The sequence below is a fragment of the Lutjanus erythropterus genome, chromosome 3 (genome assembly GCF_056507025.1).
Source record: "Lutjanus erythropterus isolate fLutEry1 chromosome 3, fLutEry1.hap2, whole genome shotgun sequence".
Taxonomy (NCBI): Eukaryota; Metazoa; Chordata; class Actinopteri; order Lutjaniformes; family Lutjanidae; genus Lutjanus; species Lutjanus erythropterus.
The window spans coordinates 15519789-15545723 of NC_139319.1; the positions used below are offsets into that span (position 1 = coordinate 15519789).

A 25935-nucleotide genomic window follows, 5' to 3' on the forward strand; every position below is an offset into this window, starting at 1 on the left:
TACATTACACTGCACTAAAAACACCCACCACCCCACCCCTTCCTCCCTCCTTGTCTACCATATGTAACTTCCAAAATCACATGCCGCATGATGCTGGCTGCCACCGTATGGAGCTTAACAGTCAGATGCTTGTTAATTGTTTTGCCTCTCAAAAAGGAAAAGAGAAGGGGTGCTGGAGAGGCGAGAGGAAGCTGGAGAGGGGGAGGGAGATGGATGTCAGAAATCAGAGAGACCCCTGCTGCCATGTCTGGATGCAGTACTGGCTGCGCAGTAAGAGGAGAAAAGGAAAGAGAGGGGAGAGTTATGTCTTTCTGACTGTTCTGCGCTGTGCAGTCTGGTCTAGGTGCCCTACTGACAGCCCAAGATTGATGGATAGAGCTGTGTATCGCACATAACATCAATTCTGTCCTGCTTTCTCTTTCATTCTGAGTCTCACTCCCTCATCACTCCTCCCTTCCCTTCCCCTCTCCTGCTCTCCCTCTCTCTCTCCCTCTCTCCCTCCCTCCCTCCCTCCCGTGGCTGCTCCAGGTCCCTCGTCTGTCCCTCTCTTCCGTATTAGTTTCCAAAAGGCATCTTTAATGCTGCCAGAGAGCGCGCTGTGAGGCAGCAAGAAAGCGAGGCGAGCGGATTGCTATCTTTGTGACAGCTTTTCTGCTTGGCAGGGCTGCGTGTGAGCCGGGGAACTGGACTGGACTGTGGTGTTTCGTGGAGGAGGTGGGAGAGGAGGCGGAGGAGCAGGAGGGAGAAGTGAGGGGCAAGCTGGGCAGATGGAGGACGGCACCCAACACCTGGGACACTGCATGGTTGACATGAAGGAGCTGAGCGCCAACCCTGAAGGACTGACCGCTGCCGGTGAGCTGACTGCACTGTGTTGTCTGTCTGTCTGTCTCTTAATCTGTCTCAATAGCTCTGTCCTTCTTTATACAGTGAAACTCTGTGACAGCTTGTCTGCTATTAGAATTGTTCCTGCCTCCTGTGCAGTCTCCTACTGTCTCTATAAATGTGTGTCCCAGTGACGTCTAGTTTTTGCATATTTTCCCTCTATTTGTGTTTGCGGTGGTTCTCTCTCTCTCAAACACACTCTCCCTGTGTGTGTGTGTGTGTGTGTGTGTGTGTGTGTGTGTGTGTGTGTGTGTGTGTGTGTGTGTATCTGCGTGTGTGTGTTTGAGAGAGAGAGAGAGTGAGCAAAGGGTGGAGGTACCAGTGAGAGAGGGAAACAATTTTACATACATGATGATCAATAATGACTATCAAAGTGACTATCAGTACAGTTGGATTGTGTTATCTGAATAATTTGTGCCTCAGGGTCATATTATTGCAATAATTACAAACAGAAGATTAATTATACATGCAATTATCATGAAGTGTTTACAGATGTCAAAAATATTTTTTGTCTTTTTTGTTTTTCAGTTTTTAAAAGCAAAAACAAGCAACACAAGTTTTGGATTTTTCCTGTATAAATTTCATGTTGATAAGTTAGAGTCCCCACAAATTATTCCAGAGGATTGATTTTAAAACTTAGTGGCTGTCTTTCTGCAGGTTTCCAATTAAGTGCCAGCTTCTTGCAGTGTGGCCGAATAAAAATTACAAACTGTCCCAGAATGTAGTCTAGTCTGCCTTACTCAGGTTTTGGCGACATTTAATTAGTGATTCTGTAGAGAAAAGTTTGAAAAATACTGCTTGTTGACATGTCGTGCATGTGTAACAGTGTGTGCATTCATGTGTCTGTGTGTGTGTGTTCCTGTGTGTATGTGAATGTGCATGTGTGTGTGTGCTTTTGCTTTTTCACTGCAGTCATATTCCATATAGCCTGAATGTGTTGTCACTAATGAGCACTGGCAGAGGCAAACTAGATGTCTCAGTGCTCATCACAACAGGAGGATGCTAAAGAGATTAGCCATATCAGTGAAGCCACAAAGCCTGCTCTCCAAGTTTAATACCTTTGCTCACCAAAAGGACAGACACTGCATGCAGTGCCGCTGAGCATTTGCATTGGCATGCAAGCTCAACACCATCATCTTCCCCATGGGGATAAGTAAATGGAGCTGTACAAAGACGAATGAAAGCGCAATTCATGATGCCTTGTCTCCTTTGGCTCGAACCACACAGATACACGCTGAACCAGCTTACATGCACAATTACACACATGCAAACACACAACAGTATATTCTCGCATAAATACACACATGCACAGACATAAGGATGCGTGCACACACGCATCCACACGCATGCTTGTACTCTCACAGTTATGACATAATTGTGAACCCTGGATATGCACGACTATAAAATCACACAGTCACAGTTTGGAGATGACATCTGACAGGTGTAGGAGTACAACAGTAACGACAAACACCTCACTGTACCTCTGTTTTCTTTCCCCTGAGCATCCTGGGAGACAAAAGGGAAGAGCAAAGCACATAATTACCATGTTTGGCACGAAAGACAGGTTGACAACCACGCATTATCAGTCGCAAGGTGAAATAGTTTATCTCCTCCTTCTTGACAGGAGAGAAAAGTGGGACCAAACAGGGTGCTGCTCAGTACTTATTAAGGTGTGACTGAATTGGCATTTTTACAAACTTCCTTACCACAAGGGGTGAAATTATTTTATTTTAACTATTAACTATTCATGCCACAATTTGCAGATGGGCATATATGTTTTCAATAGGTGCATTTATATTCCAGGTTTACTTTTTACATGTGTGCTAAATAAAGTGATCAGATAAAATATGGGTGTTTACATGCCCCAAAGCATTAATCAGAATATAACTTTTTGACATGCACAAACTGCTTCTGCCCACTGTGAAGCTTCTGCCGGAAATATAATAGAAGAATAGAAGAATACTGCCAACCACCAGTAAAAAACGGTTTCAAGTCAAAGTTTCTGGTCTGTAATTTTCAAAACAGACCCACATTACAGCCTTGTTAGCATCTTTAAAGGAGCAATACGTAACAATTGAACGTCCAAAAATGAGTTCTGCATTCCCGAGTTGAAGCCGTAGATGGTATGTTAAATAAGTTGAATCACTATTTGATAGTTTGAAGTGACGATGAGTCCTACACTCTGGAGTTGGAGTTCAGTGGTTGCCTGCCTTCTGTCTGCCACACTACATTAACATATTTCTCAGTTTTACCCATTACAAACATCTACTTCTTCTACAAGATTATTAGTGATTTCTTTTAACAGAAACTTCAAATGTTTGGCATTAATTTTAACTCTAACATGAAACAGGCAAACAATAACATATGCTACTGTACGGATTGGAATAAGAATTTCAAAGGAGGACACAGCGGCTATAGCACTGTTTCTGTAATTTCTGATGACATCCTGGTGTTTTCATGATTTATTACAGTAAATATATTACAGATTTCTCCCTTAAATCTTTTAAGGTTTCTTACAGAAAAGTTGTATCCAGTTCCATTATGCTACCACCATGTTTCTACTTTTATTCTGACTGGGACATTATTACATTTGTAGAATATTTTGACCCATGTCAATGCAGCTAATGAAAGCTGCAGCATAATTGATGGCATTTTCATTGTACAATGCTTGACATCGCAAAACTATTGTGGAGCAAAGTGTCTCACTCCGTGCCCTTGTTAACCCTCCACAGTCCATCTCCCTTCGACGTGACAGTCAAGACCTCCTCAGCACACCCAACTGATTCACAACACTTCATTAAACGCTGGCAACAAAACCATCTGTCCCCTCTCAATCTCCCAGGGCAGTAATGTGACGATAACTCACTCTCCCATTCAGCACCACTTGTCCTAATAGGATGCCTGTTTGTGCAAACATCAATCGAGTTAGAGGTACGTTAGCCTGGCTGATGACTGCATCATCAGAAAGGATGTGCAGGTGTTGTTCAGGCAATTTAAACAACAGAAAAAAGAAGAATGGTGGAGGGTACGATTGGACAAAAGGAAGCAGAAGAAAGAAAGATTGAAATTAGTGAGCGTGTGTGTGCGCATATGTAGCGAGGATGAGTAGAGTTGGTGGTGTTTGTGCTTGGGTTGGAATGGTTTATAGAGACACAGCCAGATATACTCCCTAAATATCAAATCCCATGGTGAGCTAGGCACATAAGTAAATTATTAATATCATCTCAAAATCCAAAGTAAATAATATTCAAAATATAAACAGCATTTGTTCTTAGGCACAGGCTCTTACATGTAATATCTATTCATGAAGAGGATAAGAAGGAGCGATTAAGACTGTGTACTATACCCACTGTGAGGGGGTTTATCAGAGCTCTTTTTGGAAATTGCTTGATTTTCTTAGTTGAGCCGGTAGCATATGATGGGGACCAGAGCAGCGACAGGCAGTATTCTGGAGCTTTTCCACAATTATTTTTTGTGGAGTCAGGAATAAGCAGCAATCCCATGTGAGATCTGTGTGCGCACTCCCCCACATCTCCCTACTTCCATTCCTCCTTTTCAGAGGATCTGCTAGAAGCTAGTGAGTGGTTATCACACCGTGCAGTGGGTGAGGAAGCAGGGCAATGAGAAGGGAAGAGGGTTAAATGATCATCCACAAGACGGACAATTTAAGTCCCTGTACATTAATTAACTTTGTCATTCCAGAGAAATCACCTAGTCTGCTCACATCCTAATAAATTACCCTCTCCTCTCCCTTCAGCGTGCCTTTTCCCCCACTGATACCACCCGCAGACAGGGGGGTGATAGATTGGAGGTACAGTGGGGCTGTGCTGTTATTTCTAGAGCCAGATGAAACTGCAGTATAGCGGGCGGGCACACCTCATTTGCTTTGGGCCCCTCTGGGAGTTACATCTGCATGTGCCGCCTGCCTGCCTGCCTGCCGCCTGCCGCCTTGCTGAGCTTATTACCATATTCATAATGCCAGCGGATATCGATTTTAAATACCACACCTGTTCCACTTTTCTCCACATACTTATCCGCACAATGTCGCTGTTATCACCTGTGAGCTTCATATGCTAAAGGAGATATGATTGAGGTGGACAGTGCAGGTGGTTGACCTCTCCCCGTGTAATGGGTAATTATTGTAATTAGGCTTTGTTTATTTGTTTTGGTCAGCCCGATTCTCACCGAGGGGTTAATGACATGCAGCGTGTTCAGCGCTCGAAGACAAGAATGATGTCACAGTGTACATAACAGGTGTTCTGTCCTCAGGTTGCATAATTTGTCTATGATTTAAATAAACTGTGGGTACTGAGCCACTGTGGGCATGTGAACAGCCGTTTCCAGAGCTACACTGTTAAAGGCACAGTTTGGTGTGAGTTTTGGAGATGTGAGCCACAGAGATGTTTGCCTGCACGTGAATATAATGTGACTAAATGACAATCAACTATTTTCTATCTATGGAAGAATCTACCTGAATAACTTTGTTTCTGCAGTAGAATTCATTAGAACTAATACTGTGATGATAACTGCATCACCGCAATACCCCAGTCACGCCAGTGAATTTTTATTTTCATGGAAAAATTATGACAATATATCATACACAATACAATGTGCCACACCCCTATTATGGATTTATTTTACAATAAAGATACTGCAGTTCAAGGCTGGTTTCTGAAAAGGGTATGATTGCATCAGAGCAAACGGCACAATGCTAGCAATAGTGTTAGCTTAATGTTAGCTTTTACTGCTGAGCTTAATTAGTTCAGGGACAAAACGACAAAACTTTTCCGGGTCTTGAGAAGCTGCAGCGATCAACTGACCCACTGTAACCTGTACTGTACATTTACTGCCAGATTCAGAGTTTCTGCTCCACTCTGAGCAGCATTGTCACCCTCATTTGGCTGCTCTCCCTCACTTGCATGACACACACACTGCTCTATTCCTATGCTACGCTTATAACAGTATTCTTTCAATAAAATGTCCACTGAAAATGTAATTGTTTGGACAGTTGTGGTAAACCGCCTTGCTACGGGAAAATTACTGCTGTTTTTGAAATCTTTGTTTTTGGTGCTTTGAGCACCACAAGCCAAATGCCATGTAGTCTCATTATATTCAAGGGAAGGCAGACATCTCTACGGCCGATACCTTCACAACTCGGTGACTCACACCAAAACAATCTAGATGGATAAAAAACACTACAGGTAAAATATGCATTTATGATTTTGGGGTGAACTGTCACTTTAAATGTCATGCAGTCAGTATTCGTTGTCAAAGTTGCAACATAACCTGTGTTGCCTGTCTTATAATCAAAGCATCAGGCATGATCCTTCTATAAATACTTGACACTCTCAGAAGCTGTGCTCAATTCAGACATCTTTTTAACTTCAGCCCTCCTCTTGCTCCTTCCCTATCAAGCATATCCAGTTGCATTGCCATGTGTGTATGTGTCATGATCAATATCCCCCACACATATCAGACCTAGACTTATAAGCTTTGCGTCTTATCTGCATTCAATTATTTCTGCGATGACAGATATTTTCCACTCTTTTCTACCACTCAGGATAAAGTTGGTGTCTAGCACAGATGGAGTCCTCCAAAGTAACTGGGCTGTTCAAGTGACAGTCCCTTATGATGGCACCAGAGACAAGACCCAGCAGCTGGCACTGTCTCAGCCCACCTAGCTAAAGGGCTTTCTGTTGCCACCACACAACATGTCATCCAGGCTTATTAAAGTTTCATCAGCACTCACAAGGAAGCAGTAGTGGTGACAACATGAGCAGACATGACCCCTGAGGAATGGGATGATGAGGAGAATAATGTGAAAACCAGATACTGACACAGAAAATTTATTTGCATACATAATTGGCCCATTTGTGTAACCATGTGTATGTGCATTAACTTTCCCACATGCTTTAACTATGTGTGGACTTGATTAATTAAATGTTTACTGTACTTTTATGCGTGACAGATATTGCATTAAGTTTGCATAAGCCTGTTTATTCAGATGTCCTGATAAGAACAACAGCTGATACAGCCAAATTCACTAAAACTTGAGAAAACGCTGGCAAATTGAGATTTTATTCACAATTTGTGAACATATCTGCTGAATTTAGATATGCACTGCAAGTTGCTTGTGTTTTTTAAACAAGTTGCTGTGCGCTGGGCTTTCTTGGCCTCAGTAGGCAAGTGACTCTCAAGAGGGCACCGGGAAATGCTAATGATTTATATAATTTAGCATGTTTGTTATTCATTAGCAATCCCTGTAACATTGTTTGTTTTGCATGAATTTAAATGAATGTTCCAAAGAGAATTGAAACTTCTGAAGAGTTGGTTTGACCACGCCAGAGTTTATCAAGACTACACTCATCATTTTTGGGCACCATTTAAACTGCTGCATGATAAAGTGTCTGAAATCAAATCTTGGTTGTAATAATAAAAAAATAAATTATGCTAGAGACTAGGGGAGATTGATAGAGACTTTTTTCTGTCAATACTTGTTTGTTACAGCTTATACCAATAACATAACCAATAATTTCACATTTTTGCACTTTCAAAGTATAACCTGTAGTTTATGCACACCTGATGGTAAGATGTAGTGAGCAAAGAGGAATGATTTAATATTCCATATCTCTGATTGAACCCTATCTGACATCACTATTACAACAGAAACAAAGAACGGTTCTGACTTTTCAGATATTCATCTATTCATTTATTTATTCATTTATTTAGAACCTGCAGTGGCTGTGAAACTTGCGAAATCCAAAGGCCATATTTGAAGCCATTTTTTGGTTTGCATGTTCTAGCCTATTGCAGGAACATCTATAGATATAAAGAGCTCATTTCAGGAGTTCATACACTAAATTGACTCATGAATATTATATTTTAGTGTATTATATTATAGTCATATTTGCCAATAAATCCTTGTGAATCTTACACACTGCTCCTGTAAGCTTCATTATACACTTTATATTGTTCTCTTGTGCTTCCATAGTTAGATGCATGTGACACATTTATCTCCAAACGATGGGGGAAAAAAAACAGCAGAGTAAATCTGTAATGCTGCAAACAGACACCTTTGAACTTTCACTGACAGTTAAGAAAAACTAACTTTCTCCATACTGTGACATCACCCATGGGAACTGTCAGTTATAAGCATATATTTTCTGGGTCATATCTATTAGCATACGTGTTACAGCAGAAAGCTCCTATAAATATAAAGCCTCTTTTTTTCTTCCTTTCTCAGTGACACATCCCATGAAAACAGCTATTTAACAGCTGTTAATTATACTGATTATTTGACTGCTTTATTTGACCCGCCCCTAAGCTTCCTCAGCATTTGCTCTCATAACATTTTCTTACCACGCCTTTACAGAGGGTCAGTGTTTGGTGGCGTTGGTTTATGAAAAGCAGGATAGATTTCTTGTCTTTCCAACATACAATCTTGTCTTGCACTGTTTGTTACCTTAGTATTGCACCATGTTGTTGTGTTGTGATGATTGTTGTTTCAGATCTAAGTAGACCTTGTTCTCTGTAAAAACCTTGACGACATGCCTTGTGATGAAAGCCTTAGCAAATAAACGGACATGACTTGACATAAAAAGCTACAAAGAAAGTATGCTGACTGCAATAATTAGAAAACAAAGTAAATCATTTTTAGTCTTTGTGAAGGATCCTCATTATATAAAATGACTATTACCTGAAGTCGTGTGGCTCCCATACATCAGTAAGCATCGAGTATCCATGGCCCATTAGTGGGGTTGATGAGCCTTAGAGGGGCCAATTGTGTCCAAGCACCCCAGATAGAGGGAAATGCCGATTAGTGGTTTAGAGCCCGTCTACGTGTTGCACCATCATGCAGGTGTTTCGTCTGTTTGGGGTTTGAATGGTTGTGTGTCAGGCTGGGAAAGTGATGAATGAGAGACAGCGTTGGTGACAGATGATACAAGCAGTCAGTCCTCTATTCATCAGTACGGCACAAACCCTCAAGCACAATGGATACCTGGAAACTGTTGTTCTGACACTCACAAAGATTGCACTGTGTTTGCATAATCTGAACGAACAGTTGCATCTATCACTGTGGCATTTCGGGAGCCCGTCATGCTCCTAGTATGTTAAAATACAGTCTCTGAAGATTTTTTTGGCTGATTAAAATAGCTTCTGTCTCCACAGTGGGGCGTATTGATAAAAAGGAATCAGAATTCAACCCTTTATCCTGTTTCATATTCTGTGTCTATCCAAAATGTAGCTATTCTGTGACATTTACTGTAAAATAAGGGAGCACTTTTTCAGGGCTAAAAGATTTAGTAGATTAATCAAATTATCGAGTGTGAGGAAAGTAATCATCAACATTTTTATAAACACTGTTTTATTGTTTTTAAAAATTGAAACTTATTATAATGCAATCATCCACATGAGGCCATACAAAGTATAACAGGATTAGAATAAAATCACAAATATACATTTGTAATAAACAATATTTGTCTTTGAATTCACATTTACAGTACACAGAAGAATGTACTGTCTTACCAATTTTACAACAATTTTAAAAGGGATAAAGATTGATACTGAATAAAATAAAAAAAAGTAAATAAGTGAAAATAAAAAAGGGGGTGGGTGTCTGTAACCGTTGTCAGTGAATCAAGTGGTCGATCTATAGAAGATCTGTCTGAACTTTAATCAAAGTGTGAGCAAAGAGCAGGTGGGAAACTAGTAGTGAGGATGGTGGTTCATGTGTGTTAATATTTCAGTTTCTGTCTGGCTTAAGTATTTTATGAAAGGCCACCATATTTTATTGAGCTTAACCTGTCTTTTAATAAGATTTTTATTTTATTTCAATCTAAATGTGTCATCACTTCTTATATCCAATTTGCATGAGTAGGGGCTGTTTCCCTCATCAACAATTTTGATGCCAATATCTTTCCTGTAAAATAAATAAATAAATAAATAAAAGTTATTTGAAGAACTTGGCCTCTGTGAAGTAGCACATCGTTCACTATTTTCTGACATTTGTAGCTTAAGTGATTTATTGTAGTAATTGTCAGGTTAATCAGTAATTAAAATAATCATTAGTTGTAGTGCCCTACGCTAAGGTAGGCAGTTTATTTTTGGTATCATTGGGCAAAAGTTGGATCATCTTTAGACATAATGTAATTGAAGTGATCTCTGAGGAAAACTAATTTTCTGCTCCTCCTCTTGGCTGTTTTCAGGCTTTAGAAAAGAGACTTTGGCCAATCACAGGTCAGCAAGATAGTTGATTGAGTCTCATTCTCTAAATGTCAATACTTGACGATGTGGGAATGAGACTCAACAATCTCAATCTCAGTGAAGTCAAACTGCAGTGCTCTGATTCACTTTCAATGTGTGTTATTTCTTTGTCTCCTCCATTGTTCTAACGTTTTCCTCTTTCTTACCTTCATCTCCCACTCCTTCTACTTTTATCTCCACTCCACTCTGTCTTTCTTTCTCTATCTCTCAGGTGTTATTCTAACACCCAAGCTGCCTCAGGTGGAGTTCAGCCTCGGTAAGTCCTGTGTTTACTGTGATTCAAGGGTTATTTTACTTCACAGGGAAGTACTGAGTACCATCCCACTCTTTCCTGACATCCTTGTAAGCACATTAGATAAAAGACATATGGACTCGCTTGCATGGTTGCACACTTTTAGCAATGTCAAATCCCTCTTCCATGGCTCAGAAACACAGCTAAGGTTTATGGCCTAAAATAAATCCAAATGTAACAGTTGTAAACACACAACAACAACAGACAGTCACTTGCTGACAGTTACACTAATGCAGGAGTCAGTCAGAATTACTGGCATATCTGCAGACATCCTTAATCTTTTCTCAATTCTGACACATACATGCACCCCAAGCTTGGTTGGAAGGGACAACACAGAAAAAGGCACTGAGAAAACATTAGGCAGAATGGCGAGAGGGTCCTTTTGAACTTTTCGTTGAGATGGTCTCATACATTTTTTATGCAACTGGAGATGCTGGAGTTCTATTTCGAGACAATTCATTGTGGCTCAGGTCAAGTTTCTAAAAGCGAAAATCCAAAACAGAAATATTATTCCTGTGGTCTCTGACAGAAGAGATTGGATAGCATCAAAGACCGGCGTCTTGGCTCCCTTGTTTCTGTCTTTTTAGGCGACTGTGACAAAGGCTTCCTACTATTCACAATAAACCAGAAAATGACTGGATACAGATATATCAGCCTGCAGTTTCTCAGTACAATGAGGGATCATTCCACAGACATATCCTCCCTAAAGTCCCTTAGTGACCCCCTGGCCTGGACAGTGCTCAGTGTATCTCTTATGACCATTAAAACAGTTCTCAGTGTGTTTAATCTGCATGTTGATACCTCATGATTCCTAAAACTCCTGATAGCCCTATTGCCATTACATAGAGGGCAAAATTACAGCAAGCCATAATGACATGTAATCAGAGTTCATTTATATAGAAATTGTGTGGGGCTCATCATTATTCTGAAAACGTGCACACACTCACACAACTGGCTGCATGTGCACATGTGGCAGATGCAGGCATGCCAATATATTCTGCAAAAAAAAAAAATCAAATAAATCTTTTGTAATGCTTGCTTTGATTTCTAAATGTTCATTCTATTTGAATTTATACCCAAATGATACTGTAGCTGTAGGCTTTGCACTTGAGTAGAAAGACTATTTGAATGTAAATTCTCTGTCATGGTAGAGAATAGAGCTGACAGCTGGCACAGAGAAATACCATGTCCCTTTTTAAATTGCCCTGGTTGGATGCGTGCTCATGTGTGCTCAATGTACAGTACCTCTGTCAAACCTTTCTCAAATCTGTCAAGCCCTCAATTTAAAAAAAAATGCAGAAAAAGGTTTTTTTTTCAGATCTGGAAGGAGATTATATGATTAAATATTTAAAATGTTCAAATATTTTAAATAATGGATCATTTTTTACCAAAAACTGGTGCTAAACCCATTATTAAGCGTAGGGGTCATCTACAGGGGGGCACTGGGTTTGCCAATCTTGAGGCAAAGCAGGAAAAAATGCAGTTGTAAAATTGCCATAGACTAATACAATTGGCATTTGAAAGGACCACAAATAAAGCCATGTTATATGCTTTGCTATCTTTCATAAGATTTAGTTTACATGCAAAGTAGTGTGTGTTTTATTGCTCTTATGTGTTACTGGCCGAGCCACAGAGTGCTTTAATTAATTGGTTAACAAGCAGAAAGAACCATGAATTCAAACACCTCTGATCATTAATGCACTTAATACAGTAACCTGTGGCTCTACCATCTGAATTAGACTAACGTAACGTGATGTCTGAATGCCGTTGAAGCCTTATTTATGAATTGGATGGATTAAGATAGATTAATTATGGAAAGAAAAATATTAAAACAATGAAGAGGCAAATTTTGCTCTGCGCTGAAATTATAAAATGCACTGGACTGAGGTCTCAAAACAAAAAAAAACAAAAAAAAACTTCCAAGTCTAAGTCCAAAACTTCAAGAACACTAGATTCATACTTTATCCAGAATACTTCTGGGTGAAACACTGCAGCACATGATGGATTTACCTGCAGCAGCTGGCTCTGGCAAAAACAACCCCTCACTGAAGAAAGATGGCCAAAATTTTCTGAAGAATCCATCCAAAGTCTCACATCAAGTGAGTGAGAACTTCTTCTTTTTTTTTTTTTGTTTAGCTTTTTAACTGTGTGTGATCATTAAATTTGCTATGCCTACTCTATTGAACATTTGGATCATGTACGGTGCGAGCCGTCTGTGCTCAGCAGCAACCTCTGAATGGGAACAGGATATGGAATCTGTCTCAGCTTAATATCATGACTTTGAAAACACCAAATGACTTGTTTTGACAATTTCATCAGTTTAAAATATAATGAATTGTAAAATATCACTTTCATGAGGCTGTCCAGTCAGACAGTGACATCTGACAGCCAATAAACTTTCATCCACATAGCTGTGGCGAAGGCTGCATGTGCTGTGCACAGTTTATATTATGGTTGTTATCATGTTGATTGATGTTTAAATGGCATTATTCTGCCTCAGTAATTATCAATACCACCAGGTAATACACGCAGTGGTCAGATTGTGATTTTGCATACATTTGAAGAAGGTGCTTCTGTTCCCAGGGTAGAAAATGTGCCATTTTCAGAAAGAATATTCATACCGACTCCTCACCACATCTCACCATGCACATTACATAGGCCAACATTTGTTGTCCTCTGTGTGCTGTTAGTGTTTGGTTTTCATTTTACATAGATCCCAGGAGGACCAGCAACTGTTATCGCAAAAGCTAATGGGAATCCAAATAAAGAACAGATGGTGGAAGTGGCAACTTAAAAAAAAAAAAATCCTCCAGTTTTGCCAAAAAGATTCTAAGTTGTTTAATTTAATTTATTTTGTTTAATAAAAATACAAGTGATAGTTTACTGTTTCAGTCCCCTACTGTCATTTTGGATTTTATGTTTATAGAGAATAACAGCTGATACATCTATATCATAATTTTAAAAGTCAAATAAATATCAGTATTGGCATCTAGTAACCGTCAGGCTCTATTTTACACTTGCTTGAGGTGTTTCTGACTTTTTCTAAAAAGAGTTAATGTTCAAACAGGAAATTGAATCACGTTTTTATAGCTTGTGAGTGACCAGCTGTTTCTGCTTCGACAGTCTCTTCACTGGGCTCATGGCTTTATCATACGTCCATGATCGCTCTACAGAGATCTGATGTGATCTTCCTCACATTAATACTTGAAAAAAATTGATTTTTTTTTTCACAGTTGTAGGTTAATCTGGTGCCGCCCTCTTATGCAGTGGTGTAATTGCTTTCACCTATTTGTTAAAACAGCTATTGGCATGTCCTTGGCCTCTTTGAGGGCTCAGCAGCTGACAGCGAGCCAGTTTCCTCACAGTAGATCTAGAGAGAGGCAAGCCAGACTTAAAACATGTAGCACATATGATACACAATGAGAAGCTCAGTGTGCTTTAAACAAAAATTAGTAATGACAGAGCTGAGATACAGCCATTGACAGACTGCTGTGTCATGGCAAGCAGACATGAAGGGATCTGAACCTGAATATGACAGCCCACACAAACTATCGATTGGGGTAGATACAATAATAATCTTTGAAAGGAAACAAAAAAAAGGCTGCTGAGAGAAGTGACAGTTAAAGCAAATATAAAGTCCTCAGGGAGGTTATTTCAGCAACTAGGAGTACAAACACCAGAGGCAGCCTCAGCAGACTTTCAGTTGACCCTCAGTAATAGACCAGTGCCAGCTAACTGCAGAAGTCTGAGTGGTTTGTAGCTTTTAAACATGTTGAAGACACATTGTGGAGCAATGTCACTCAGTGCTTCATAAAGAACTTTAAACTCTTGTGTGTACTAGAAACCAGTGTATTGATTTGACAAGAGGCATGAAGTGCTTTCTTTTTTTAAGTCCCTGTTAAAATTCTGGCTGCAGTTTTCTGAATGAGCTGCAGCTGTCCCACATTTCACAGAGGTGAACAGATTTACTCTGAGTGTACGGAGTAATTGTTGATTGTTGATTGTGTGCACGTCTCTGTGTTTGTGTGATTGTGTGTAGGGGTGGTGCCAAACTTCCGCAATTAACTTTTCAGCTAATTAACATTTAATTATATCACTGTAGACAAACATGGTATTTAGGGGAATAAGGCTGCACTTAGATGGTAATGACTAAAATGGCACTCGCCTGCTTTTACTCTTCATAGGGAGTACCACTCTGCAAATAGTTGTCTAATGTTTTCTGTTTCTCCAGAGCTAGCTTTCAAAAGTAAAAAAAAACAATCCTGAGGATGTCATCAGGGTTATCTGGGCTTGTGCTTGAGACTTGAAATATTTAGTAGAAAACCTGAATTGCAGGCTAAAGGTGTGGAGTTGAGACAAGTGACCATTTAGGAAGCAAGGAGCATCTTAAGTAAAGTTGCTATCCAGTTGTGCTCTAGGAAATGTAAGATCCCACATTTTTGGACTTCAGGCCCCCTGTCTTACACCTGGTGCAAAGCTGTGCGCAGTGCACTGCTGTCATGGTAGTATCCAATTGATACAGCTGTCCATTTCATGCCCTGTGCCCTCATTGTGTAAATAGCAACTGTACTTCCACCAATCTGTATGCCCATGGGTGTGTTCCTCTTAACCCTTGTATTGTCTTTAACAGCAGAAAACTTTTTTTTTTTTCAGCTTTAAATTTGATGACTTTTCCTAAAGTGACCCCAACATTAGAAAAAGTTAAACAAACATATTCATGATTAATCAGGTTGTCTTCTGGTCATTTTTGACCTGGCAGTTAAAATCACAGTCACAGGGTCGGTTACACACCACAAAAAACACAAATACACACACCTGCACACACGTGAAATCGAGATTAGGCCTGTGTGTGCTACCGATTGATCTATCTTAAACAAAACTAAAACTTTTTCATGCAGGTGCAGCGTCATCGCTTCACAACCCCATACATACAACACTCAAGTTCAAACAAATTCAAACACAAAATAAACATCTGGAAAGCATAGTTTACTAATGCAAAGCATTAGTCTCTGCAGTAGGTTATGAAGGTGCTGCAGATGACAGTACACACCGTTCTCTCTCTACTGAGGCCGTATTGTGTTGTTGTTGGGGTTTTTTTGTATCCATTGTTGTTGTTTATACACTTAATAGGAGGGCAGCAGTGATTCAAAAAAGGGAGAAGACTAGTATTTTGTAGTTGAATTCCTCATTGTTCAGTAATATAATATATCACTGTTTCAATGCATTCAAAACAACTTTCTGCACATTTACATAAGTACTATCTCTTGTGCTGAAAATACTCCACTACAAGGAAAAGTTTTCTAAACGTAACTATGGTAAAAGTATGTAAGTATTATAGCAAAATTTACTCAAAGTGTCAAAAGTAAATGTAGTATTACTTATTGTGCAGTAAAATGGTCCATGTCAGTCTTTCACTATTATATTTGAGGTTTTTGGATTAATATTGCTGCTGCATTAATGTGCATATTTCATTTTACTACTGTAAATGTTTAAAGTTGAACTCATTTTATCTGCTTTACTTACTGTTGGGTAGTTTAATCTATAGCAAGGCATCATATTCTATAAAATCAGCATATGTTTTCTCTAGATTAGCCTACTGTAAATTCTCAAATAGTGCAAATGTGTATATTGAGATAGATATTTTATATTACAGAATAGCCTAAAAATCTCAGGATATTATTTTTAAGCCATATTTCCCAGCCCTATCATTGACAAACAAAAACCTGGTCTGAAGTCAATGGCGCAATATTTTCCTGCCATTTAAAGGACACATTACTCAGATAATAAGATGTGCCTACTTAAGCCGGTTCACAATGCATGTCTCTGCTTGTCACACACACAGAGGAACACACAGCAGCGCTCCTCCTCCTCAATTAAAATAGCGGTGCGTTTGTTAATATGCTGTCAAATGGAGTTGTCGATGGGACAGAAGATTGGGAGATGGCAGAGGCAGACGCTTCGCCGGCCAAGGACCACTTGTCCATTAGTGAAGACGAAAGCTGCTGCAAACTTTGCTTACCCTTTCAGGCTGTAACAGACATTTCTAATCTCCTGTCAGATGATTTGGAGACAAATGCTAGCTGTCCATATGCACTCCCTGTTGCTGTCAGACTCACTGCTGCGCTGCATTTCTTTGGATGTGGGTCATTCCAGCATCCCCTGAGTTCACACATGTGCTGAAACGTTTCCTCAGCAGAAATCCGTTCGCCTCAATTTGCCTTCTGTGTGTCACCCAGCTATATGGAAATTAAATAGTAAACCTCTTTAAAGCAATCAATTTCACAGACACGCATTTTTTTCGACTGCTAGAAGAACTCCTGTGCTGTGGTCAGTACGATACCGTATACTAGCCAGATAAATTTCAAAGTCATTGATTAAAGCTTAATGTTATGACCAGTGATTAATAACAAACTGAAGCCTCTCAGCTTAGATGGACAATAAAACGTCTGAGAAAACATTTTCTTCTTCTATAAAGATACAGTAAAATACAGTTGTCAACTGTTTATCATGCTCATCATTGGCTATATTTTTGCTACTGCAGTTTTAGACTTATTTTTCAAGCCCCAAAAATAATGAGTCTGTGTGTGTGTGTGTGTGTGTGTGTGTGTGTGTGTGTGTGTGTGTGTTTGCCTCTTTGACACTGTGTCAGAAAACCTGATGTGAAGAATCTTCTCTGCCCAAAATGTAAGATACAAACAAACAAGCTCACCAGAGAAATTAAAATGTTGCGCGAGTCTCTGTCACTTAAAATACCAGCCAATTTAAATTGTAGACTTCTGTGCCGGTCTGTGACTGCCTGCGGGAAACTTATTCCTTTTAAATCTCTTATATCAACTATTGGATGAGAAGAAATATTAATGAATTGAATGGTGAATGTTGTGAACCTGAACCACCGCTTAACTTCAAAAACACTCATTTCTCACAAGCTTCCATACAATTTAAACACTATAGCCGATGAAACATAGTTACACACATATATAAACTTATGCCTGCACAGAGAAGAACTTAACAATACACACTATTTTTTAATGGTCTTTTTTCAGAGTGTCAGTGTAACTGATGGCCATGACTTGTTGAATATCAGGTCAATTCTGTGGTGTGATTAACCTTTGATTTTTTTTTTCCTTTCTATAAAGACTCTTGCACAAGTCTTTTGTTCTTTTTCAAGTAATGTTCTTGGCTCCTTACAGTAGTGGCAGTGGAGTTTTAAAAAGATTTTTTCCCAAAGTCAATTTATAATACTCTACAGCAATGTTTGAGCTGCAGTGTTACATGACAAAAGGTTTAAAAATACATTGTCAGTGCTCAAATTCATATTCATTTTGCCTCTAAATTGTATTTTTTGCATGAATATCCAGAAGTAGCAGGTGCAAATTTGCTGTGAATGGCAGCTTTACAAATGCACTTTGAATTACACACGGTTCATTCCAAACTTGAGGCTCCCTTCTCGTACAAAACAGCAAATTACGGGCATTATATTAAATCCTTTTACAGATTTAACATCATATGCTTCTCAATCTGTGCAGCAGGTGAAGGACATATTTATCACAAGACGACAGCCCTAATTTTCCCTCAGTTTTCCCCAGACCCACTGGCAAACAGGTGTGCAAAAATGGCGGCACATGCAAATAATGTTGTCAAATTAATTGAAGCATTGAAATAATTATCGTGATGAATGAAACGTCTTCTGGAGACGAGCATATATTCCTGTCTCCTGTGGCAACTCCCAGGGCTCCCCTCTCGATTAAATGGAATTTAGATTCATTGTGGGCCCGCCCGCTGCATTAAAACTCATTTCCAGCAAATTCATCTTGAAAGAGCTCAGCATATTCCAATCACACAAAATAAATACAGCGTAGTAATTGAAGCCTCCCAGGATGGGCAAACATTATTACTCCAATTGCTCAATTGTTATGGTAATTTAGGAATCAGTCTCAGTATACTTTCGTTTTTGAGTCGCTTGGCTAAAATTGCAAGTCACGTTATTGTTGAATTAATTTCCACCTAGGCTAAGGCAGGTAATTCACTAATAAATTACTAAAAATCTACAAATATAATGTTCTTTAAGGCACTTCAAATTTAGACACTCTTTTCCTGCTCTTCATTCCATTATTTGAATCACTCTCTCTTTAATAAGCCTCACTCCTCTTTCCTCCCTCCATGTCACCCCCTCATTATCTCCCCTCTCGCTCAGGCTTCCTTCCTCAAACTCCGCATGTCTCTCCAAGGGGCTCCCATGTCCTTTCCCTCTGTCGCCCTCTTTATTTCCCTTTCCTGCCACCCCCACCCAGCATCATAATAGCTCTGACCTGAGGGTCAGTTCAAGTGTCATATCCCTGTAAGAGAGCCAGTCTTGTGATGCATGGTTGGGCACCCAGTCCCATTTCAATCACCAGTCTGGCTGTGGTTAACTGTGCGGCAGCGTGGGGAAGATCCCTCAGGCCAGTCAAATATACGTCCCCTGAGGTGACTGATGGGGACAGTCAGCAGCTTATCTGCAGTATCCCATCTTAGGTGTGTGTGTGGAAGCTGTGCAGCAAAAAATGAAATTAATGTTAGAATCATGTCAAGAAAAGAGAGCCAGTGTAATTTGGACAGATGGAGGGCAACAAATTGGAGAGGTGATGGCATGATGAAACAGACTGAAAGAAAAAAGATCGAGCTCTTTGGAAGGATTTTTGGCCTGTGGCGCTTACTATGTCATAGTACACATACTTACATTTGTATGTGCTGATAGGATCAGTATATCTATGCAGGTGCAGAAAAAGTTAAACACCTGTTACACCCACAGAATTGACACAACAGACCCCAGTAACAGACACACAGATGCTCTTTGTTTGAATATCAGTGTCTATGAACATATTTTTGCATGACTTTGTTTTGTTTTTTGCCTGAACATAAATTCCTCTGCTTAAGCCTTCGTCCTGCATAAGCAAACGTTAGACCTCCTTTAATGTGAGTCCAAAAGACCTGGCACCAAGATCTTGAAGAGAGAAAGGGAATGTTGAATCAGAATAGCCCCTCAGAGATAATACATGCATGAGCTCTGCTGTACTGCAAGATATTCTACAACTCGGTCTTATAGCCTTTTCTCCCAACAACAGAGAATCAGAGGCTCTGAATGTTACTGCATTACATTATCATAAACATTTGCTGTCTTCTTTTTCCTTCTTTCTTCCCAAGTCAGCCATTCCAGCTGGACAGACATTGCATGGATAAAGCCTGATTTAACCCCAATTCTGCCACCCCTGATTTTAGAATTTGGCTAAATTTACAGGGGGGGGGTCTACAATCCTGATTTATCACTAGAAAGATCAACCATCTGGCATTTGAGAAATTTTGGTCGGCTTGCAGCAGTTTAAAGGTCTGCTTTCCCACATGACTACTCTCAGAAGATTCATTATAGGCTGTAGTGAGCTTGTTGTAATATTATTGGAGTAGTATTTTACATGTTGTGGTTAACAGTAACTGTGGTGTGATAGAAATAAGACCGAACATTTCTACAAAAAAGACCACATTGCCCACATCTTCCTAGTCACCCTAGGGTCTGTATTCTTCTTTATTCTTATGCTTTTTATTCAAAGTAGAAGTTCAAAGTAATGCTGCCTTACTCCTTGTTTTTGATATGGCTGTTAGGGCTGCTCCCTGATAGTCGAAGATTCGAATCATTATCCTGGAAACCCCCTCAGTCGACTGAGATCCCTCCAGTCAAAAATTCTTTTCTGTCCTTTGTCAGTCAGTGTGCATTACAGGATAAAACAAATAGAAGCTTACACAAATTTACAGGGAGAAAATTTCAGTGAGCAATTAAGGGGAATAATAAATATATTTTATATTAGCTGGTGCACTTATTAAGAAAATCCGTCTGACAACATGCACTGGTGGTTCATTGGTGAGAGAGGGTGAAATGAGTGGCTGGTAAACAAGATTCATCTCTTGCTTTTAAGCTGCATCAGTGTACACAAGTGTACTTGTAACAACAAGGCAGGCTGAAAACTTTACAAACTGAGTCTCTAAATCACCACAAACCACAAAACTAACTGTGATGGAAGTGGAGAAGCATGATAGTAACAGAGTAGGTGACGCACTGTTAGCAACTTCACCAGAGTGCAACACGGAGTGTGCAGGGCCGGTGAAGCTCCTTTGTTTGCTTGTGCTTGTTTTTGCCACTGACAGGCTCAGATTGCTATTCTGTCTCACTACGTTATTGGAAAGGATCGCAACAGTGAAACACCTCTTTTTTTTAAATTAAGGAATGTTTGGTTAAACAAGAAAAAGCTGTTTTATTGTTCTCACCAAACTCACCAGACTCCCTTTGAAAAACTAAAATTTTAGCATAATTGTCAGCTTCATTCAAAGTCGACAGCGTCAAACAAAAGAAAACTCACCCAAAACATTGTGGTCTGTTCAGTGTGGTCAAAAAAAAAAAAATCCCTAATTCACTGCATGGAGGAACACAAAGCATGCAGGACAGGTGACAGGACGTGCTGCACAACACAATTTCACAACACACTCATGAAGAGTGGAATATTTGTGTCAGACAACCAAATCTGATCAAACTGAAAAAAATCTTGTGGACAGCCCTTGTGGCTATCTTGTTTGAATATAACTTGTCAGTGGTCAAAAAACATGGTAATTTTGTAATTTAGGCTGTACTGAAAAAGTAGTAAATGGTATATTTTAGTTTTAATATGATTAAGATTAACACACAGTATTTCGCCCAGCTTTATGCACACTTTAAAGGACCATAGGCCCATGTCCAATTGTTCAGTCATGCATTTGTCATCAAAATAAATCAACCTCTCATCTGTGACTTAATGCAGTTAATCTCACCCAGTTAAACAAGCAATAAGATATATGTTCACATACAGAAATTGAAACACCAGATCACGTCACATATCCATGTTTCATTCATTCTCTTTCATTACCTCCTCTGGTTTTGTGGGGAAACCTTGGAGATGTAGATCAATGCTTCTTAATCCCAGTTCTGAGGAGTCTGAGTGTTTTTTTTTTTTATCTAACAAGCTGCAGTCGTGCTACATTCTAGCCCGGGGATCCGAGGTAAATTCATTTAGATTAAATGGCCACTATCAGAATTATGTTTTCAATCTTGTTACAGAAGCCCCCGATCTACCATAGATGTCACATCTAATGGATCATAATCTTTATAGTGTGAAAAAGTACCAAAGTATTTTCATTTTTGCTGTAAAACTGCATATACAGACAATAAATCCATAAAATATATGAACCTACAAGATCTAAACTCCAGTCTGGTTAACAAATGGTTTTCTTACAGTAGCAGTGTGCACCTCTTTGTATATTAGTAGCAGAACAGCATCAGTAATACGTGTTTCAAGGTTTGCCTTGTAATGGCTGCATGCACTGAAGTCCATTTAGACCAAGTTATTCCCTTCATGATTCACTTTATGCTCCCCTGCTGTGACGGTGCCCCTGCTCCCAGACTCTTTTACCAGTACTCAGACAAAACTGTGACTAACTGTGCAGGCTCAAGAATGTGGGTTGAGTGCTTCAATAATGCACTTTTCAATTTAATATTACTAACTCACATGTTGTATTTTGAATACTCTGAAGTGGGTTTCATGATGAGACATGCTCTAGAGAACTGGAGGAATTAGCAAATGGGATTTAGTCTGGTGCAGTCCAAGGTCTGTTTGAGAACTGAAGTCGTGGTTTGAATGTGTGAAATATGAAAACGCAGTTCGCACAGACTTCATGTCTAGTTTGGATTCTGACCAATTTACATTTGGCTGTTTTGAAAAATAAATCAAGTGAATAAAATTATTCACTCCAAGGTCAGTTTTCTATCCACTGGTGACCCTGTGACTTGTTAGCTTAAGTATGTTTGATGTTTGTTCAGGTTCAAAGCTAAATTATTAGTTTACTTCATCTATCATCATTCATCAAACAACATAAACACTTTTCACAGGCAACCCAACTCTTTATCTGTGTGACATTTATACTTTCTGTATGCTGTATGAGATATTGGTGTCCAGCAAATTTCTTTTTATAACCACTTATTGATGTTATATTGGATAGGTCTCTGTTGAGATACAGCATGTATTTCTCAAAAGAGCCTGTGATAAAATAAAATCCGTATTTCTTACATATTTGCTTTTTTGATAAATTACTGGAATAAGACTTCAAAGGATGGGGATTTCAGAATATGCAACACATTTCTCAGGCATATTTAAATGCAGAACATTGTGAATGCTTGGTCTAGCCAAATGTGTAGAAGATTTACCTGAGGCAGAAGTACAAGCATGTTAAGACATGTTTGAGTTGTAATAAGCGATAGTTTACAGTTTGAGCTCAGTGCATATAGGTAAATGGTAAATCTGTAGTATGTAAAGTACTATATGACTTCAGCTTAATATTGGGTATATTGGGTAACGACAGATTCAGAATAGATGAAGGTCAGAGGGGTACATACACATTCAGGAATAGAATTACAATACAAAAAAAAATCAAAAAATCAAGTTAGGAATGAGAAAGAAGAGAGAAAAAAATGAAAATAAATAAATAAATCTAAAATAAAGAGTTTCCCATTGTATCTTGAGTAATTTGTTACATCAGAGAGCACATTTTTGAAGTTCGTATACTCAATTTAGGGCTACATACTGTATATGCAAATTTTTCTGTGCATTTAATTGTATATCTCAAGCAATTCATTCATAAATCCTATATACACATACTGACACTTATCTCTCTGTGCAAACATACTATCATAACTGCATGTAAACACATACGCCTTGTACACACATGTTTTTAAGCATTTGCCTTGCCTGTCAGTGAGTTTTAGTTGTTACATTTTAACGGTGACCTCCAATGTACGATAGATGACATGAAAGCTAGGGTAGGTAACATTGTTTTGATGTCAATGAGAAATAATTTCATAACCTTTCAGCATGTTGTAAATGAAGTGGTGAGACGCAAGTAGACTTCTACACCTCCCCTTGTCTCAGTTTTCAGCATTTAGATCATCTGGCCCGTGACAGTAAACTTAAACCAATCACAGGTCTTCTCAGCCCAGGGCTTCCCATTGGCTGTTCTACTAGTGCAGCTGTGCGTGCACGTTCCTTCGGTGAGACCCTGAATCAATGGCTGAAACTCCTGCAGGAAAAGTTGCTATAAAATGGAATTTTTATAAAGAGAATCTAAAAAAAAAAGAGTCTAATGAGCAACATGCTCAGCCCAGGAGTTACTCAGTTGCTTTTGATTTCACCGTCAGCTGTGTTCATTCACGTCGATCGTGGGGCTTTGCCGAGCTTTATCTTCACATTTACTTGTAAACTTGTGTGCAGCAGCAACAGCGGAGAAGCCGACCATGCTATTTTCAGTGCGATAATTAGTCTGTCTGTCCATGATTGCTGACCAGAGGAGAAATTTATTTGAAAGTCAAGGAATGAGAGTAAAGAAAGGCGGGATGTAAAGGAAAGATTGGACTTTTTCTGGTGAGTACTGAGACACATACACATGGGGCTGACACTGGCATTTTTTGTCCACACTGAGTGAAACCGTGGTACCACTGATTTGCATTTCCATTACTGTTTATATTGCGGCAAGCTGCGCCTGAAATGCAATGAGTCGGGGGCCGGGACACAGCGAGCCTGACTGGCCTCCAAGCAGGCTGCGGTTACGTTGTGCCGACCACGGCCAAAAGGTGACAATCCTCCTTTTCTCCCCCTCAAACAAGCAAGCGTTGTGATATTGATTTCATGCGTGTGCAGGAGAGCAGATAAATAGATGTTTTTTAAAAGTTTCTTTACGTTCAGCTCTCAGTACTTCTGTAGCTTCACACTGAATCTTTATGTTTTGAAATATAGTTTCTCTCCTCTGTTGCTGTACTGTCAGATGTCTGCTTTATTACACAAATTTGATGTCTGTCGGTCCGTGCTCATTCATGATTGATTGGGTTAACTGTACCCCAATAAACTAAACTGTTGCCTACGTGCATGAATCGTGTGCTGTTCATCTGGTAGGAGGGGCTCAGGACGGAGAAAATTAAACCTAACTCAGATGAGTCTCAAAAATCAACGTTTTTAGGCTTTCTAACTACTGCAGCTTTAAGTCAGCCCCTTAAGTTCAAAAGTTAAGTAAAAAGAAACTTACTTAAAGAAAGTTACTTATATTTCACGTTTAGGCTGTCAATCTTTAAAGGAAAGTTTTACATTGTTTCAATACTGGCATTGTAATCAAGCCGACACACTGCAGATAGGTGATGCAGCTACCCAGACACCACTCCCTTGTGTTGATTGAGAAATCAGAAACTAGCATACCATTGTGTATGTCATTTGATTGGTGAAAGAAAAAAAAAAAGATTTCTCTTCCTGTTTTGGTGACGGGTGAACTAGCAGTGCTTTTGCTACCAAAATGTGGACTGGCAGGGGATGAACTTGGACTCACAACAAAGTGAGAAATGCTTGCATTATTAAATTATTTAATGCCTGCTGGCTTATGAGACGTTCATATGTGCAGTCCGCTAAAGCCTGCTGATAGGAGCTCCAGATCAGCACCAACATGAACAGAACCCGATGGTGCTCCATGATGTGCAATATCCAGATAGAAATTTGGGCAGGTTTGCTGTCTTGTATTTGCCTTAAACACACCCTGAAATTGGTCATAAGTTGCAGATTCTTAGAGAAACATTTAGGTGATGGGGAACAAAGTCTGCCGTCCTGGTTCTGTGTAAAAGTTCTTGTTCAGCTGAGGCTAACGAGTGTTCAACAGACAAATCAAGTGGGTGTCTCTTTGATACCAGATTCCTGCTTTATGTTACTTTCCCTCAGCTTTGAGGAAACGCTGTCTGTGGAAACTGCAAGAATGTTGGACTAAAAGGACCATCACTTCTCAAATAACTGATTTAAGACGGGATTACTCTGTGTTCTGTGGGGACGGGGAAAATTATGTCAAGACTTTAAAAAATGTAAACCTATCCTTTAACTTGATATCTGGGCAGCGCATTCAGATATTAAACTCACCCATGTTCAGTCAGTACCTTGGAAGTCAGTTCCTCATCACACACACATCTCCATACTGAATATCACCCAGAGTCCCTGAAAAACAACAGCTGTACACCACCTCCTGTTTTTACAGTTTTATATGGAAAGTCTTATATGGTTGAGTTAACAATTTTTCCCAGCATAAGTGATTGGTATGTTTGGATATGGTCAGAAGTCATCTGTTGGACTTGTAACTACACCCAACAGTGATGTCGGGGCATATCGCCACACCATAGAGTGTACTTTTACATCGCCACAGGAAGGTGAGAAAGTAAAACCACTGTAGGTCAGCAAAAACAAGATTTTCTGCTGGTGTCAAAAGGATAGTTCACACAATGAATACCCAGTCATTATATATTCAACCTCATGCTGATTGAAGGTCAAGTTTAGTTTTTTTTTAGTCCACAAACTGAGTGGAATCAGAAAAAACAACAGGAAAAAATCATAAAATGCCTCCATACTGCAACTCTGGTGTAA

At 39.4% G+C, this 25935-nt stretch overlaps 1 protein-coding gene across 2 annotated transcripts in view; it reads left to right on the plus strand.

Annotated features, from left to right (window-relative positions):
• The first annotated feature begins 667 nt into the window (after positions 1–667).
• Positions 668–25935, plus strand: part of inpp4b (inositol polyphosphate-4-phosphatase type II B) — a 195220-nt gene continuing 169952 nt past the window's right edge. The window contains exons 1-2 of one of the 2 annotated variants that reach the window (XM_084715166.1): positions 668–852; positions 10358–10402. In XM_084715166.1, the coding sequence (XP_084571292.1) occupies positions 768–852; positions 10358–10402 (130 nt within the window). In that variant the 5' untranslated portion in view covers positions 668–767. The remainder of the gene's footprint in view (positions 853–10357; positions 10403–25935) is intronic. The other variant, XM_084715167.1, reaches the window with a different exon arrangement.